Below are 13,097 nucleotides of genomic sequence, written 5' to 3'. Positions count from 1 at the left end.
CGGGAGTCAGGACACCCGTTTAACGTCTCATCTGAAATACAGCACCCTACACAGGGCAATGTCCCCAATCACTGGCCTGGGGCATTGGTATTTTTCTTAGACCAGAGGAAAGGGTGCCTCCTACTGGCCCTCCAACACCACTTCCAGCAGCATCTGTCTCCCATCCAGGACCAGCTATGTTCCTTGTCTCACACTGTTGAATGCCTCATATGGTACTCTAATGCAACAATGGATGTCACAGATACACAAAAAAACAGCTTCCCAGTATTCACCACAATGCATCTTGATAAAAGTTAATTTACTCACTAATATCATGACAACGTTCAGAACCATGGTCCATGGTCCTTGTATCTATATGGATGCATGTGACCTTCCATGGTAGTTGTACTGACTGTCTCTCTTCTGTCCAGGGTGCAGGTGGAGTTCTATGTGAATGAAAACACCTTCAAGGAGAGGCTCAAGCTGTTCTTCATCAAAAACCAAAGGTCAAGTAAGTAGAGTACAGCACAGAGAAGTACAGTACTGTCACAACATAACAAGGAAGTCAGAGACCTGGAAACGAGAAGGACAACAAGTTTAATCTAAGTGATAAGGTGCATCGCATATCCAATTTCAACTCCAGTCAGGGTTTTCAATTAGTTGTCGTGACGCATGGTGCTGTATCTACACACCATGTAAGTGTGAAAAAAGGACAATACTTTGGTTTTTGGTTGAGGGAGAGGGTATTATCATTTCTGATCAGAACATAAGGCAGTGGTACAGTAGGCTTTCTAAAATGGACATATCTGCCCGACTTGCCATGCACAATGTGTGTGTTAGACATCAGTCGTGTGCGTGTGTGTGTGTGTGTGTGTGTGTGTGGTTGCAGTATGTTGTTACTGTTTGCAATGTATTAGTCGTTATCTCTGAGCAACTTCCCATCAGTTATAGAAAAAATCATCAGGGCCAAATAGAAATGTCATGCAAATCCAACCCGCATAGAGCCTACTCCTGAACCAACAAGCCATTTACAATGATTGTCTTGGCCTGTTCAGTTTAGAACCATTGTGAAGCGTTGATGTTGTAACTGTGTCCCCTGGTGAGTTTATATTGCAAAGAGATTCAATGGCAGGCAGGCTTGGATGATTGAAGAGTGAAAATTGTCTTTGTAAAGCAATTAGCACCATCCTCTGACTTACATGTGTATCTGCAGCCAGGCAAGGTGTGTGTGTGTGTGTGTGTGTGTGTGTGTGTGTGTGTGTGTGTGTGTGTGTGTGTGTGTGTGTGTGTGTGTGTGTGTGTGTGTGTGTGTGTGTGTGTGTGTGTGTGTGTGTGTGTGTGTGTGTGTGTGTGTGAGTTCAGCCTTGTGCAAACACAGTGTTGTTGTAATGACTTTACTGTCACCGTACTCTGGGTTGTGTTTTCTTCCCCAATTATCATAATAATTAATCCTCTATTCCACTGCTTTATATACCTGCCACAACATACAGCATTCAAACACGACCTCGTTCTGGGCTGATCCCTCACCTTCCTCATGATCATTGATGCCCCACGAGGTGAGATCTTGCATGGAGCCCCAGACCGAGGGTGATTGACCGTCATCTTGAACTTCTTCCATTTTCTAATAATTGCGCCAACAGTTGTTGCCTTCTCACCAAGCTGCTTGCCTATTGTCCTGTAGTCCATCCCAGCCTTGTGCAGGTCTACAATTCTATCCCTGATGTCCTTACACAGCTCTCTGGTCTTGGCCATTGTGGAGAGGTTGGAGTCTGTTTGATTGAGTGTGTGGACAGGTGTCTTTTATACAGGTAACGAGTTCAAACAGGTGCAGTTAATACAGGTAATGAGTGGAGAACAGGAGGGCTTCTTAAAGAAAAACTAACAGGTCTGTGAGAGCCGGAATTCTTACTGGTTGGTAGGTGATCAAATACTTATGTCATGCAATAAAATGCAAATTAATTACTTAAAAATCATACAATGTGATTTTCTGGATTCCGTCTCTCACAGTTGAAGTGTACCTATGATAAAAATGACAGACATCTACATGCTTTGTAAGTAGGAAAACCTGCAAAATCGGCAGTGTATCAAATACTTGTTCTCCCCACTGTATATTGTCACTTTAGACTGGTCAGACAGAGAGCAGAAAGCACAGCCTGGGCACTTAGACAGATAGGGTTCAGGGGAGGAGAGATGTCCGGTAGGGTAGAATCACTGGCTCTGTCCGTAGACAGATATAATCACTTTTTTCTGGCCAGAGACAGACAGAGAATCAAACAGAACAGGTTCAGGTGAGAGATGATACATCTGTCAGGTAGAATCATTTTAAAACATTCGGAAATCTGTAAAGCGTAGTCGAAATAATAAAAAATGCTCTCGACTCTCTTGACCATTCAGAATGCCGCAAATGCATATGGCAGAGGTAATTAACCGAGGACTGGGTGCTTTTTTCTGTCGTTTTTGGCTAAAAGCAACAATGAAAGAGAAGTCTGATTTTTGCCGTGATAGAACTGATTCTGACTGGAAGTCTAAATGTGCAGCATTAGCTCAGCACGGTTATAAAAAATATAATATATTTTATTAAGTATTTCAAATGTCATGGTAGGTAACAATGTCACAAGGATAATATCCTGTTTGGGGTGCAAGCCCGACCTCGGACCGAAAATGACAACAGCTGCAGAGCGCGAAATTCAAAATCTATTTTTTAAAAATATTTAACTTTTACACATTAACAAGTCCAATACAGCATTTGAAAGATAAACATCTTGTCAATCCAGCCAACATGTCCGATTTTTTAAATGTTTTACAGAGAAAACACCACATATTTATGTTAGCTCACCACCAAATACAAAAGTGGACAGACACGTATGAATTATGATTATGAAGTATGAATTATGATTGAAGTAGCATGCACAACCAACCGAAATAAACTAAAACCAACCTAAAGAGCCCAGAAAAAACGACCTCAGATGACAGTCATATAACATGTTACACAATAAATCTATGTTTTGTTCATAAAAAGTGCATATTTTAGCTATAAATCTGTTTTACATTGATGCTACCCAAAAATGCTAACACATAGCTAGAGTCTGAATCCAGCCGGGAGTAGCCAGAGAAAATACATACACCAACGTCGGCTACTAATTACACCTCATAAAACATTTCAGAAAAACATATGGTGGATAACTAATGAAAGACAGATATCTTGTGAATACAGACAACATTTCCGATTTTTGAAGTGTTTTACAGCGAAAACACAATATATCGTTATATTAGCTAACATCATAAGCTAGCATAAGGCAGCATTGATTCTAGTCAAGCGCTAGCCTAGCATAGTTAGCAGCGTTAGCATTCAACAGTTCGACATATATATGAAAAAGCATCCCAAATTGGGTCTTATCTTTCTTGGTACTCCATCAGAATGTTGTAACGGGGTCCAATGTCCAGTAGAGTCTTTAGTTGGGTTCCAGAACGAAGGATTCCCCTCTTTGGTTAGCTAGCACGGTAGCATTGCTGCGCCAGAAAGCGTTTCTTCAAAAAATTCTTCCGTCGTTTCACATCTAAAGTCCAGAATAAATTGCAATAATATAATTAAAGTATATTGAAAAAACAACCTTTAGGATGATTTTGTGACATGTAGCAAATAATATCGTAGTCAGGCATCATATTCAAAGTTACCTACCTTGTTCCAGAAGCCGAGATCAAATTATCCTTCGCGCCCGGATTTTTATTTTAACTGCGCATGTCTCACAAGAAGTTCTGTTATTCAGTCCAGGGACGAGATATTCGACCCCTTTCAATTCTCACTTCCGCATTACAGTCTGAGGTACGCCTCTGACGTGTCCCTATGGTCCTAAGTCAAATGGCCTTTTATAGAGAAGGTCTTAAAGAGACACATCGCATTTTGGGAAACTCAATTCGGCTGGGAAAATGGCTGTAAAAATATTTCTGTTCGACTTAGAGAAACAATTCAAACCTTTTTAGAAACTACAGACTGTTATCTATCCAACAGTAGTAAATATATGCATATTGGAAAATAAAAAGTTTCTTAGGAGGCCGTTTGAAAATGTGCACACATTTTCCAGTTTTTTCAATATTCAGCGTGCAGCCATAACAGGATATCATTTAATTTATAACAAATATTTTTTTAGTGTCAAAATAGGCCTACTATTTTTGTTCTCCGAAAATGAACACTCACTCAAGTAATCGAATACTAACGTCCGCTTGGAAATCCGGATATTCGATTAAATGTCCCCACCTCTTATTTCATTGGCCCAGGATGAGGTCAGTTTCCGAGTTAAAACGCATTTCCTAAACTAGTATATCCCTATACTAATGTGTCTTGCATTACAAAAACTTTACTGCAAACATCATCCAGATTTATTAATATACAATAGCCCGGATTAAGCATATTCATTTTTTAATAGGTGATAAATCAGCACAAATTCAGTTACTCTTTACCATAATAAGTTATTAAGCTTGATTTGACCTTTGTCAGCTATAATCGTTTAATTCCCTTTTGGAAACAGGTGAACAGATTTGCTCCCAATGCAATTACTTAGTAAATCTGGCCTTTAGTGTTATATTGTGTTTGCTCCCCTGCAGGCCTGAGGATCCGTCTGTTTAACTTCTCCTTGAAGCTGTTGACGTGTGCCCTTTACGTCATCAGAGTGGCTCTGGACGACCCTGAACAGGTCACTGGAGTATGGTGAGACTCCTACAATTGCATCTATACAATTGCATCTCTTACTAGAGTCCTGCTATTTCACCTCTTACTAGTGACTCACCATGTATGCTAAACTGTGATTTGTCATTTAGTTGGTGAATACAGACTTGTGTGGGCGCATGGAGACAGAATACATACATACTTTACTGATGATGTATTTTATTCCTATTGATTGATAAATGTGGTATTCATCCATGTGGGGATAGTTTGATTCAGAGAATCTAACTTTTACACAGTTGAAAAGAGAACTATTTGGTCCAGATAAAAAAGATTCAGAGTTTCTATGACTCTGAAATTATTATTTTTATTTGTGAGTGTGAGACACAAAGCCTGAAAGAGCAGCGTTGGTGATGGGGCAGCCTTTCTCTCAGTCTTAGTGTAGTGATGTGGAAGCAGGATATGTTTGTTTGTGTATCCCGCCGCCAGAAGCTCTTAAAGACATAGTCCCTCTGCCTCCCGGCCATCACCATGGCAACATACAGTACTGAGTGAGTGATGGTGACTTACCCACAAGGTATATTTTTCACCACACACACACTCTCTGAATGACTTCCTTCCCCCTACCTTTCCTATGCATTTCATTTGAATTTAATTTGCAGTGTCAACTGTCAGAATAGAACAAGCACAGCCACAGCAGAATCCACAGAAATCACAGACATCAACTGGTAAGTTATGAGGGTCACTGCACATTGACTTGACCCTGGGCTTATAATGTGTTTTGGATTGTAATGTGCTCAGCTAATTCCATAGCTATCAGATGGTGTTTTGGAATTAGTATTGTCTAACCCATATGGTGTATTTATAGCCTACTCAATAATACTGTTTTGTCTTGTGAAAGGGATAATTAATTTTGTCTGATGATGATAATAATAATAAATATACAGTACACACTGTATAATCAATAAGGTTGTTTTGTCTTGTGAAAGGGAGTTGATTTTCTGGGTGAACAGAAGGGTTCCTGTTTGGGCGATACAGGTAAGAGGAGACTGAGAGTCACAAACTGAGAGTCACTTCTCATGTTTTTCATTCAACAATAGCCACACAATCACTCTGGGCCCGAACCCATATGTGTACATATCCCTGTGAATCTCCCACTGACACCAATGTAGGAATTCACGTCGATTTCAAGATTCCGTCCTCTCTATGCCTTTCCAAACATTTTGGAATTTTGACCTTACCAAGAGTCGTCTTCATTGGTACTGTAGTCCAAGTAAAACGTAGCATCTTAACACGCAGCATTTAAACTGAAAACGTTTTACAGACGGAAAGTTTTCAGAAACAGGAACGACTTTACAACACATCTCTCAAGTAATGGATTGCCTAGGTGCCTTGGTTAGATTGCAGCCCTGGTAATGTTTCTTCTGTCTGTTCTGCTCCAGGTGACCGTGGCCTTAATCAGTTTCCTGGAGGCGATGCTCCTCACATATCTCAGCTACAAAGTAAGCCACCGCAGCTCTACTCAGTCAGGGTCGTTATAAGCTAGAAGGAAGTCATTTCACTGAGCAGTCCTGAGGCATGTCTGTGTGAGATTTCACCAATTAAATGCACTTTCTGGCAAAGGTTTTTTACAGTGACCAATGTGAATGCACCTTCACTTAGCTCTAACCTGGGCCAGAAGAACAGATAATTAATACGCTATCCCATTAAACAAAGTCCTGGAATCCCAATGAATAAAAGATTAGGTGTCCATCCTACATTGATTTTATTTCTTTAAATGACCCATTAATTAAAGTGCTACAGTGCTATGTCTCTTTGATGAATTAGGTGACGTTTGATTTACTTCAGGAGGACAAAGTACATTGGGTTTATTTTTTGTTCGTTTTGGCAGATAGATCCCATTCCCAATTGTTTTGTTTTAATGAAGTTATGAGGGCTTGTCATTACTAGAACAATATTAGTGTTGTTTTGGTATTCGGACCTAGTCACTATTACTGTAATTAGTACACAGACAGAGCCAATGCCACGGCTAACACTTTGAGCGTTTGCTCTAGTCTACCAGATGGGCGGGGTTCGCAGTTTTGTCCCTATATTATTGGTTCCACCAGGCACCAGGCAAGCTCAGTCAAGCTCAGCTAAAGTATTTGAAATTCTTTAGAATAGTGTTTGAACCCAGGTGTGATTGATCATAGTTATTTTCGCATTCGGGGCGGCAGGTAGCCTAGTGGTTACAGCGTTGGGCTAGTAACCGAAAGGTTGCTGGATTGAATCCCCGAGCTGACAAGGTAAAAATCTGTCGTTCTGCCCCTGAACAAGGCAGTTAACCCGCTGTTCTCCAGCAGGCCGTCATTGTAAATAAGAATTTGTTCTTAAATGACTTTAAATAAAATAAAGGTTAAATCAAATATAATAGTTCTGATCTGGTCACTATTACTGTCATTAATACACAGCCTTGGCTTACACTGCATTGATTATATTTCTTTGTTCCAGGGGAACATCTGGGAGCAGATGTTCCAGATCTCCTTCATCCTGGAGATGATTAATACCGTGCCATTTATAATTACTGTGAGTCTTCTTCCACCTGATCTCTCTCACACACACACACACACCATATTCCACATGCAAACAAAGCCCATTAGCAAACATATGACTTTTTGCAGTGTTTATGGTGTCGATTTCAGGCTCTCGAGACTTAGGAGTATGGTAACGCAAGACTATGAGTAGCGAAACTTGATGATGAGAGCATAGGCCTACACTGTACATGTGCATATTGCCCTAGACTCGAGTAATCACTCATTCAATTGTCTTTTCAGATCTTCTGGCCTCCATTGAGAAACATCTTCATCCCAGTGTTTCTCAACTGCTGGTTAGCCAAGTGTGCCCTGGAGAATATGATTGTGAGTATATGCTATAACCATAACGCAGCAGGCAAAACTGGACAAAACTAGTTGCAATGACGTCATTTCAACCGGTTTCGCTCGCGGAGAATAAATGTAACGATGTACGCTGAGAGTCGGGAAGCAAGTTCAGGGAGTGAATACATTTAATTAATAAATGAACAAAACAAGTAACACAAAGAAACACAAACGGCGCACTGACATGAAACAGCAACAATGACGACTAGGGAAGAAACCAAAGGGAGTGACATATAAAGGGCAGGTGACATATCAAGGAGGTGATGGAGTCCAGTTGAGTGTCATTAGGCACGTAACGCTGGTGACAGGTGTGCTCCCTCCCCAGCCTGGTGACCTAGAGGCCGGAGAGGGAGTACACATGACAATACATGTTTTTTTATCAACATGAGTCAGTTCTAAGAGATTATATACAGTAGTCTACCAGTAGAATAGCCAAACTCTGCATTATGTGGGAAGACAGTCCAAAGCAGTGGTGGGTAGAAATTCCCTAGTCAAAAGACACCCAGTTTCTATTTGTATTGAGTAAAGCAAACCGTCAATGAGTGTAGATTTGAGGCAGAGCCAGCGGCATCTCTCTGTGGGCAGATGGTTAGGTCCAGGGCCAAGGAGATCAGTGCTGTGAGAGAGAACAGAGAACAGATACAGCCTAGAGAGGTTGGAGGGAAGTAGCTAGTCAGACAGGCAGAAACATTAACACGTAATGAAGGGACATGGTGGGTAGGTAGCTTGAAGAGATTGGAGGGGAGATGGTGGGTAGCAAATCAGCCAGGTAGAAACATTAACAAGGTGTGGCATGGACTGCATGCCCACTGGTATATCTGAGGAAAGGTCGTGTTTATTGACTGGTTGCATGAGTATCAAAGTAACCAGATCAAATGAAAAAATGGGGTCCCCAGAAATTCTGGCAGAAAAAATGGGATGCCCGCTGAAAATGTTTAAATACCACTGGCGTAGATAGATAGGCAGACAGACTGGCTGACCAGCAGACCAATTGACTGACCAACTGATTTAATATTAACACTCCTTCTCACTGTCTTTCTCCTTCCCACTCTCCCTCTACCCCTCTTTCTCCTCAGAACGATCTCCATCGTGCCATCCAGAGGACCCACTCTGCCATGTTCAACCAGGTCCTCATACTTATCTGCACCCTTCTCTGTCTGGTCTTCACTGGGTATGTGCCCCCTGATCCCAGACCTTTTTCCCTTGAAACTCCCTGGATCTGGCACCATGGGCAGCATCTCATTCCACAAACATGTTCCCTCCCACCTGTCCATTCTCACACACAGATCTGATAGAATCTGGTTAGGTGTAAGAAACATTGAAAAAAGGAGGTGAAGCTATTAAAATGGGCCAAACTGGTTGTAATGCCCACTGACATAGTTTGCTCTTGCCCAGTTGTTGCGGATCTGTGAAGGGGACTAACAAGAGCAGATCGGAGAGGAGGAAACAACTTTGTGGAATGAAATGCAGCCCCTGATCTTAGCCACTCATCCCTGAAGCTCCCTGGGACCTTCTCCTCTCCTCCTACCTCTGTCATCTTGGCATGTCATTATCCAATACAGAGAACTAACTGAGGAAGTCAGGCAGAACAGACAGCAGAATCAATGGTGTCATTCTCACTGATTACACAGATCAGAGCAGAAGTGTCGTGGCGCATCGATCGTGGGGAAAGTAGGATTTTGATCCTTAATCTGCCAGGCTGAATTTCAATGTAGATGTATGCCAAAGCCTCTGTTGAAATATTATCGGAAATGAGTAGGTCATATTGGCTCACCACTCTATTATCATTACATGATAGTGTAATTCACTTTTCTCTTTGTTAATTCAACGTGTCCATATTTGAATTGAATCTATCCTTATTCAAATGAGCGCACTGCTATTTCCTCATGCATAGGCTAGTTCCAGCGTTATAGTGGTTCTCCATAATACAGATTCAGAAACGTACAACACTGAGCATTGAGCGTCTATGCTCGCAAGACGACCTCGTGCAAAATGTTTCCCCTTGAATGTGAAATCCTTCTCCTCCTTCCAGGGCGTGTGGTATCCAGCATCTAGAGAGGGCCGGAAAGAACCTGACTCTGTTCAACTCTCTGTATTTCTGCATCGTCACCTTCTCTACGGTGGGCTATGGTGACGTCACACCTCATATCTGGCCTTCTCAGCTGCTGGTGGTCATTCTCATCTGTGTGGCCCTCGTGGTGCTCCCGCTACAGGTATGAGACTGAATATAACAGACCTTATACAATGGGAAAATAGCCCGTGTGGCCCCAGACGTTTTTTGAAAGATAATTGAGGCTGAAAAGGATTTCCCATAATGTTTCCTGGGTCGACTGTTGATTGTTCTCAAACACTGTATCACAACATTTGATTTAAGAAGTACCTGATCAGAGCTGTTTGGAAATGATAGCTGTATACCCGTAGTAGTAACCATAAAGTAACATCCTCAATGCTAAGACGGCTTGAACACACATCATGATCTAGAACAAAAAAGAAACAGACGTAGTTGCATCTGGTGTAAAAACTTAACTTAATCTGCTTGTCATACTCTGACCTCATGCACTGTCCATCTGTTTTTGGAACTCAGAAATGAGGACACATTTTTACATTTGAGTGATTTATCAGTTATTGCATTCACTCACTGTTGGGTGGGGGGGTTGAGGAGGGGATTTATTTAAGATACTCTTTAAAGAGGTAGGTTTTCAGGTGCTTTCAGAGGATGGGCAGGGACTCTGCTGTCCTAGCTTCAGGGGGAAGTTGGTTCCACAATTAGGGTGACATATCAGAGAAGAGCTTGGACTGGGTTAAGCAGGAGCTGGTGAGAGGGCCAAGAGACCAGAGATGGCAGAACGGAGTGCTCGGGATGGGGTGTAGGGTTTGAGCATAGCCTGAAGGTAGGGTGGGGCAGTTCCGCTTGCTGCTCTGTAGGCAAGCACCATGGTCTTGTAGTGGATGCGAGCTTCGACTGGATGCAAGCTTCGACTGGAAGCCAGTTGAGTATGCAGAAGAATGGGGTACATGGTAGAACTTGGGAAGGTTGAAAACCAGGCGTTCTGGATAAGTTGCAGGGGTTTGATGGCACAAGCGGAAGGCCCAACCAACAGTGAGTTGCAGTAGTCCATACGGGAGATTACAAGTGCCTGGATTAGGACCTGCGCTGCTTCCTGTGTGAAGTATACCTAAAATGGCGCCGGAAGAAAAGGCAGCAGTTTTACGGGCGCCTAACCAATTGTGTTTTTTCTCGCTTATTTGTAATTTATTTTGTACATAATGTTTCTGCCACCGTATTTTATATCTTTTAAAAAAAAGAGCTTCTGGATATCAGGACAGCAATCACTCACCTCGGATTAGACCAAGATTTTTTATTCAACAAGCATGACACACAGGATTTACTTCGAACACCCGACAAGGCCAACATTCCCGTCATTGGCAAGAGAAAGAGACGCAGGTCCAGAGGACACGGAGTGGGGTACCTCGTAAGGATCCACAGACGACGAGTGGGAAAGTGGGTCTGTGCATATTTGTAAACAACAGCTGGTGCACGAAATCTAAGGAAGTCTCTAGATTTTGCTCACCTGAAGTAGAGTATCTTATGATAAACTGTAGACCACACTATTTGCCAAGAGAGTTTTCATCCATACTTTTTGTGGCTGTTTATTTACCACCACAGACAGACTAAGACTGCACTCAGTCAGCTGTATAAGTAAATAATCAAACAGGAAATCGCTCACCCAGAGGCAGTGCTCCTAGTGGCCGGGGATTTTAATGCAGGGAAACTTAAATCAGTTTTACCTCATTTCTATCAAAATGTTAAATGCGCAACCAGAGGGGCAAAAAATTGTAGATCACCTGTACTCCACACACTGAGACGTATACAAAGCTCTCCCTAGCCCTCCATTTGGTAAATCTAACCACAATCCTATCATCCTGATTCCTGCTTACATGCACAAATTAAAGCAGGAAGCACCAGTGACTCAGTCTATAGAAAAGTGGTCAGATGAAGCAGATGCTAAACTCCAGAACTGTTTTGCTAGCACAGACAGGAACATGTTCCGGGATTCTTCCGGTGGCATTGAGGAGTACACCACATCAGTCACTGGCTTTGGCAATAAGTGCATCGAGGACGTCGTCCCAACAGTGACTGTACGTACATACCCCAACCAGAAGCCATGGATTACAGACAACATTCGCACTGAGCTAAAGGGTAGAGCTGCCGCTTTCAAGGTGTGGGATTCTAACCCGGAAGCTTATAAGAAATCCTGCTATGACCTCCGATGAACCATCAAACAGGCAAAGAGCCAATACAGGGCTAAGATTGAATCGTACTACACCGGATCCGACGCTCGTCTTATGTGGCAGGGCTTGCAAACTATTACAGACCACAAAGGAAAGCACAGCCGTAAACTGCCCAGTGACGAGCTTACCAGATGAGCTAAATCACTTCTATGCTTGCTTCGAGGCAAGCAACCCTGAGGCATTTATGAGAGCATCAGCTGGTCTGGACGACTGTGTGATCACGCTCTCCGTAGCCGACGTGAGTAAGACCTTTAAACAGGTCAACATTCACAAGGCTGCGGGGCCAGACGGATTACCAGGACGTGTACTCAGGGCATGTGCTGACGAACTGGCAGGTGTCTTCACTGATATTTCCAACATGTCCCTGATTGAGTCTGTAATACCAACATGCTTCAAGCAGACCACCATAGTCCCTGTGCCCAAGAGCACTAAGGCAATCTGCCTAAATAACTACAGACCAGTAGCACTCACATCTGTAGCAATGAAGTGCTTTGAAAGGCTGGTAATGGCTCACATTAACACCATTATCCCAGAAACCCTTGACCCCACTCCAATTTGCATACCGTCCAAACAGATCCACAGATGATGCAATCTCTATTGCACTCCACACTGCCCTTTCCCACCTGGACAAAAGGAACACCTGCGTGAGAATGCTATTCGTTGACTACAGCTCAGCGTTCAACACCATAGTGCGCTCAAAGCTCATCACTAAGCTAAGGATCCTGGGATTAAACACCTTGTGCAACTAGATCCTGGACTTCCTGACGGGCCGCCCCCAGGTGGTGAGGTTAGGTAGCAACACATCTGCCACGCTGATCCTCAACACTGGATCCCCTCAGGGGTGCGTGCTCAGTGTCGAAGGCAGTGGATAGATTTAGGAGGATGAGAACAGAGGAGCGAGAGAGTCAACTGTGGCAGTGCGGAGAGCCTCCGTGACACAGAGAAGAGCAGTCTGGGTTGAGTGACCTGTCTTGAAGCCTGACTGGTTAGGGTCAAGACGCTTGTTCTGAGAGCGATAACGAGAGAGTTGATCAGAGACCGCACGCTCAAGAGTTATGGAAAGAAAAGAAAGAAGGACTTCACAGAGCAGCAACCCTCCTCATAAAGCATTTTGACATGTTGCCAAAATCCTCACAGTATACATTAGCTAATGAATAGAATCCATAGAAATCCATTTCATGAACTTCACTTCTGCATCAGCATTTTAACTCCTCACTCTGTCACCATCCAAAAGCACATCATTAGGCTAT

General features: G+C 42.8%; 1 protein-coding gene across 9 annotated transcripts in view; it reads left to right on the top strand.

Moving 5' to 3' along the window:
• kcnt1b (potassium sodium-activated channel subfamily T member 1b) overlaps positions 1 to 13,097 on the top strand; it is a 108,303-nt gene that overhangs the window by 54,535 nt on the left and 40,671 nt on the right. For all 9 annotated transcript variants that reach the window (XM_055920321.1, XM_055920323.1, XM_055920322.1 and 6 more), the window contains 9 exons: positions 411 to 490; positions 4,582 to 4,684; positions 5,302 to 5,367; positions 5,629 to 5,677; positions 6,082 to 6,141; positions 7,130 to 7,204; positions 7,453 to 7,536; positions 8,631 to 8,725; positions 9,587 to 9,767. In XM_055920321.1, the coding sequence (XP_055776296.1) occupies positions 411 to 490; positions 4,582 to 4,684; positions 5,302 to 5,367; positions 5,629 to 5,677; positions 6,082 to 6,141; positions 7,130 to 7,204; positions 7,453 to 7,536; positions 8,631 to 8,725; positions 9,587 to 9,767 (793 nt within the window). The remainder of the gene's footprint in view (positions 1 to 410; positions 491 to 4,581; positions 4,685 to 5,301; positions 5,368 to 5,628; positions 5,678 to 6,081; positions 6,142 to 7,129; positions 7,205 to 7,452; positions 7,537 to 8,630; positions 8,726 to 9,586; positions 9,768 to 13,097) is intronic.

This window comes from Salvelinus fontinalis, chromosome 4, assembly GCF_029448725.1.
Source record: "Salvelinus fontinalis isolate EN_2023a chromosome 4, ASM2944872v1, whole genome shotgun sequence".
In the NCBI taxonomy this organism is placed as follows: Eukaryota; Metazoa; Chordata; class Actinopteri; order Salmoniformes; family Salmonidae; genus Salvelinus; species Salvelinus fontinalis.
The sequence above is the reverse complement of the archived record's forward strand: the minus strand, read 5'-3'. Positions and strand labels throughout refer to the sequence as shown.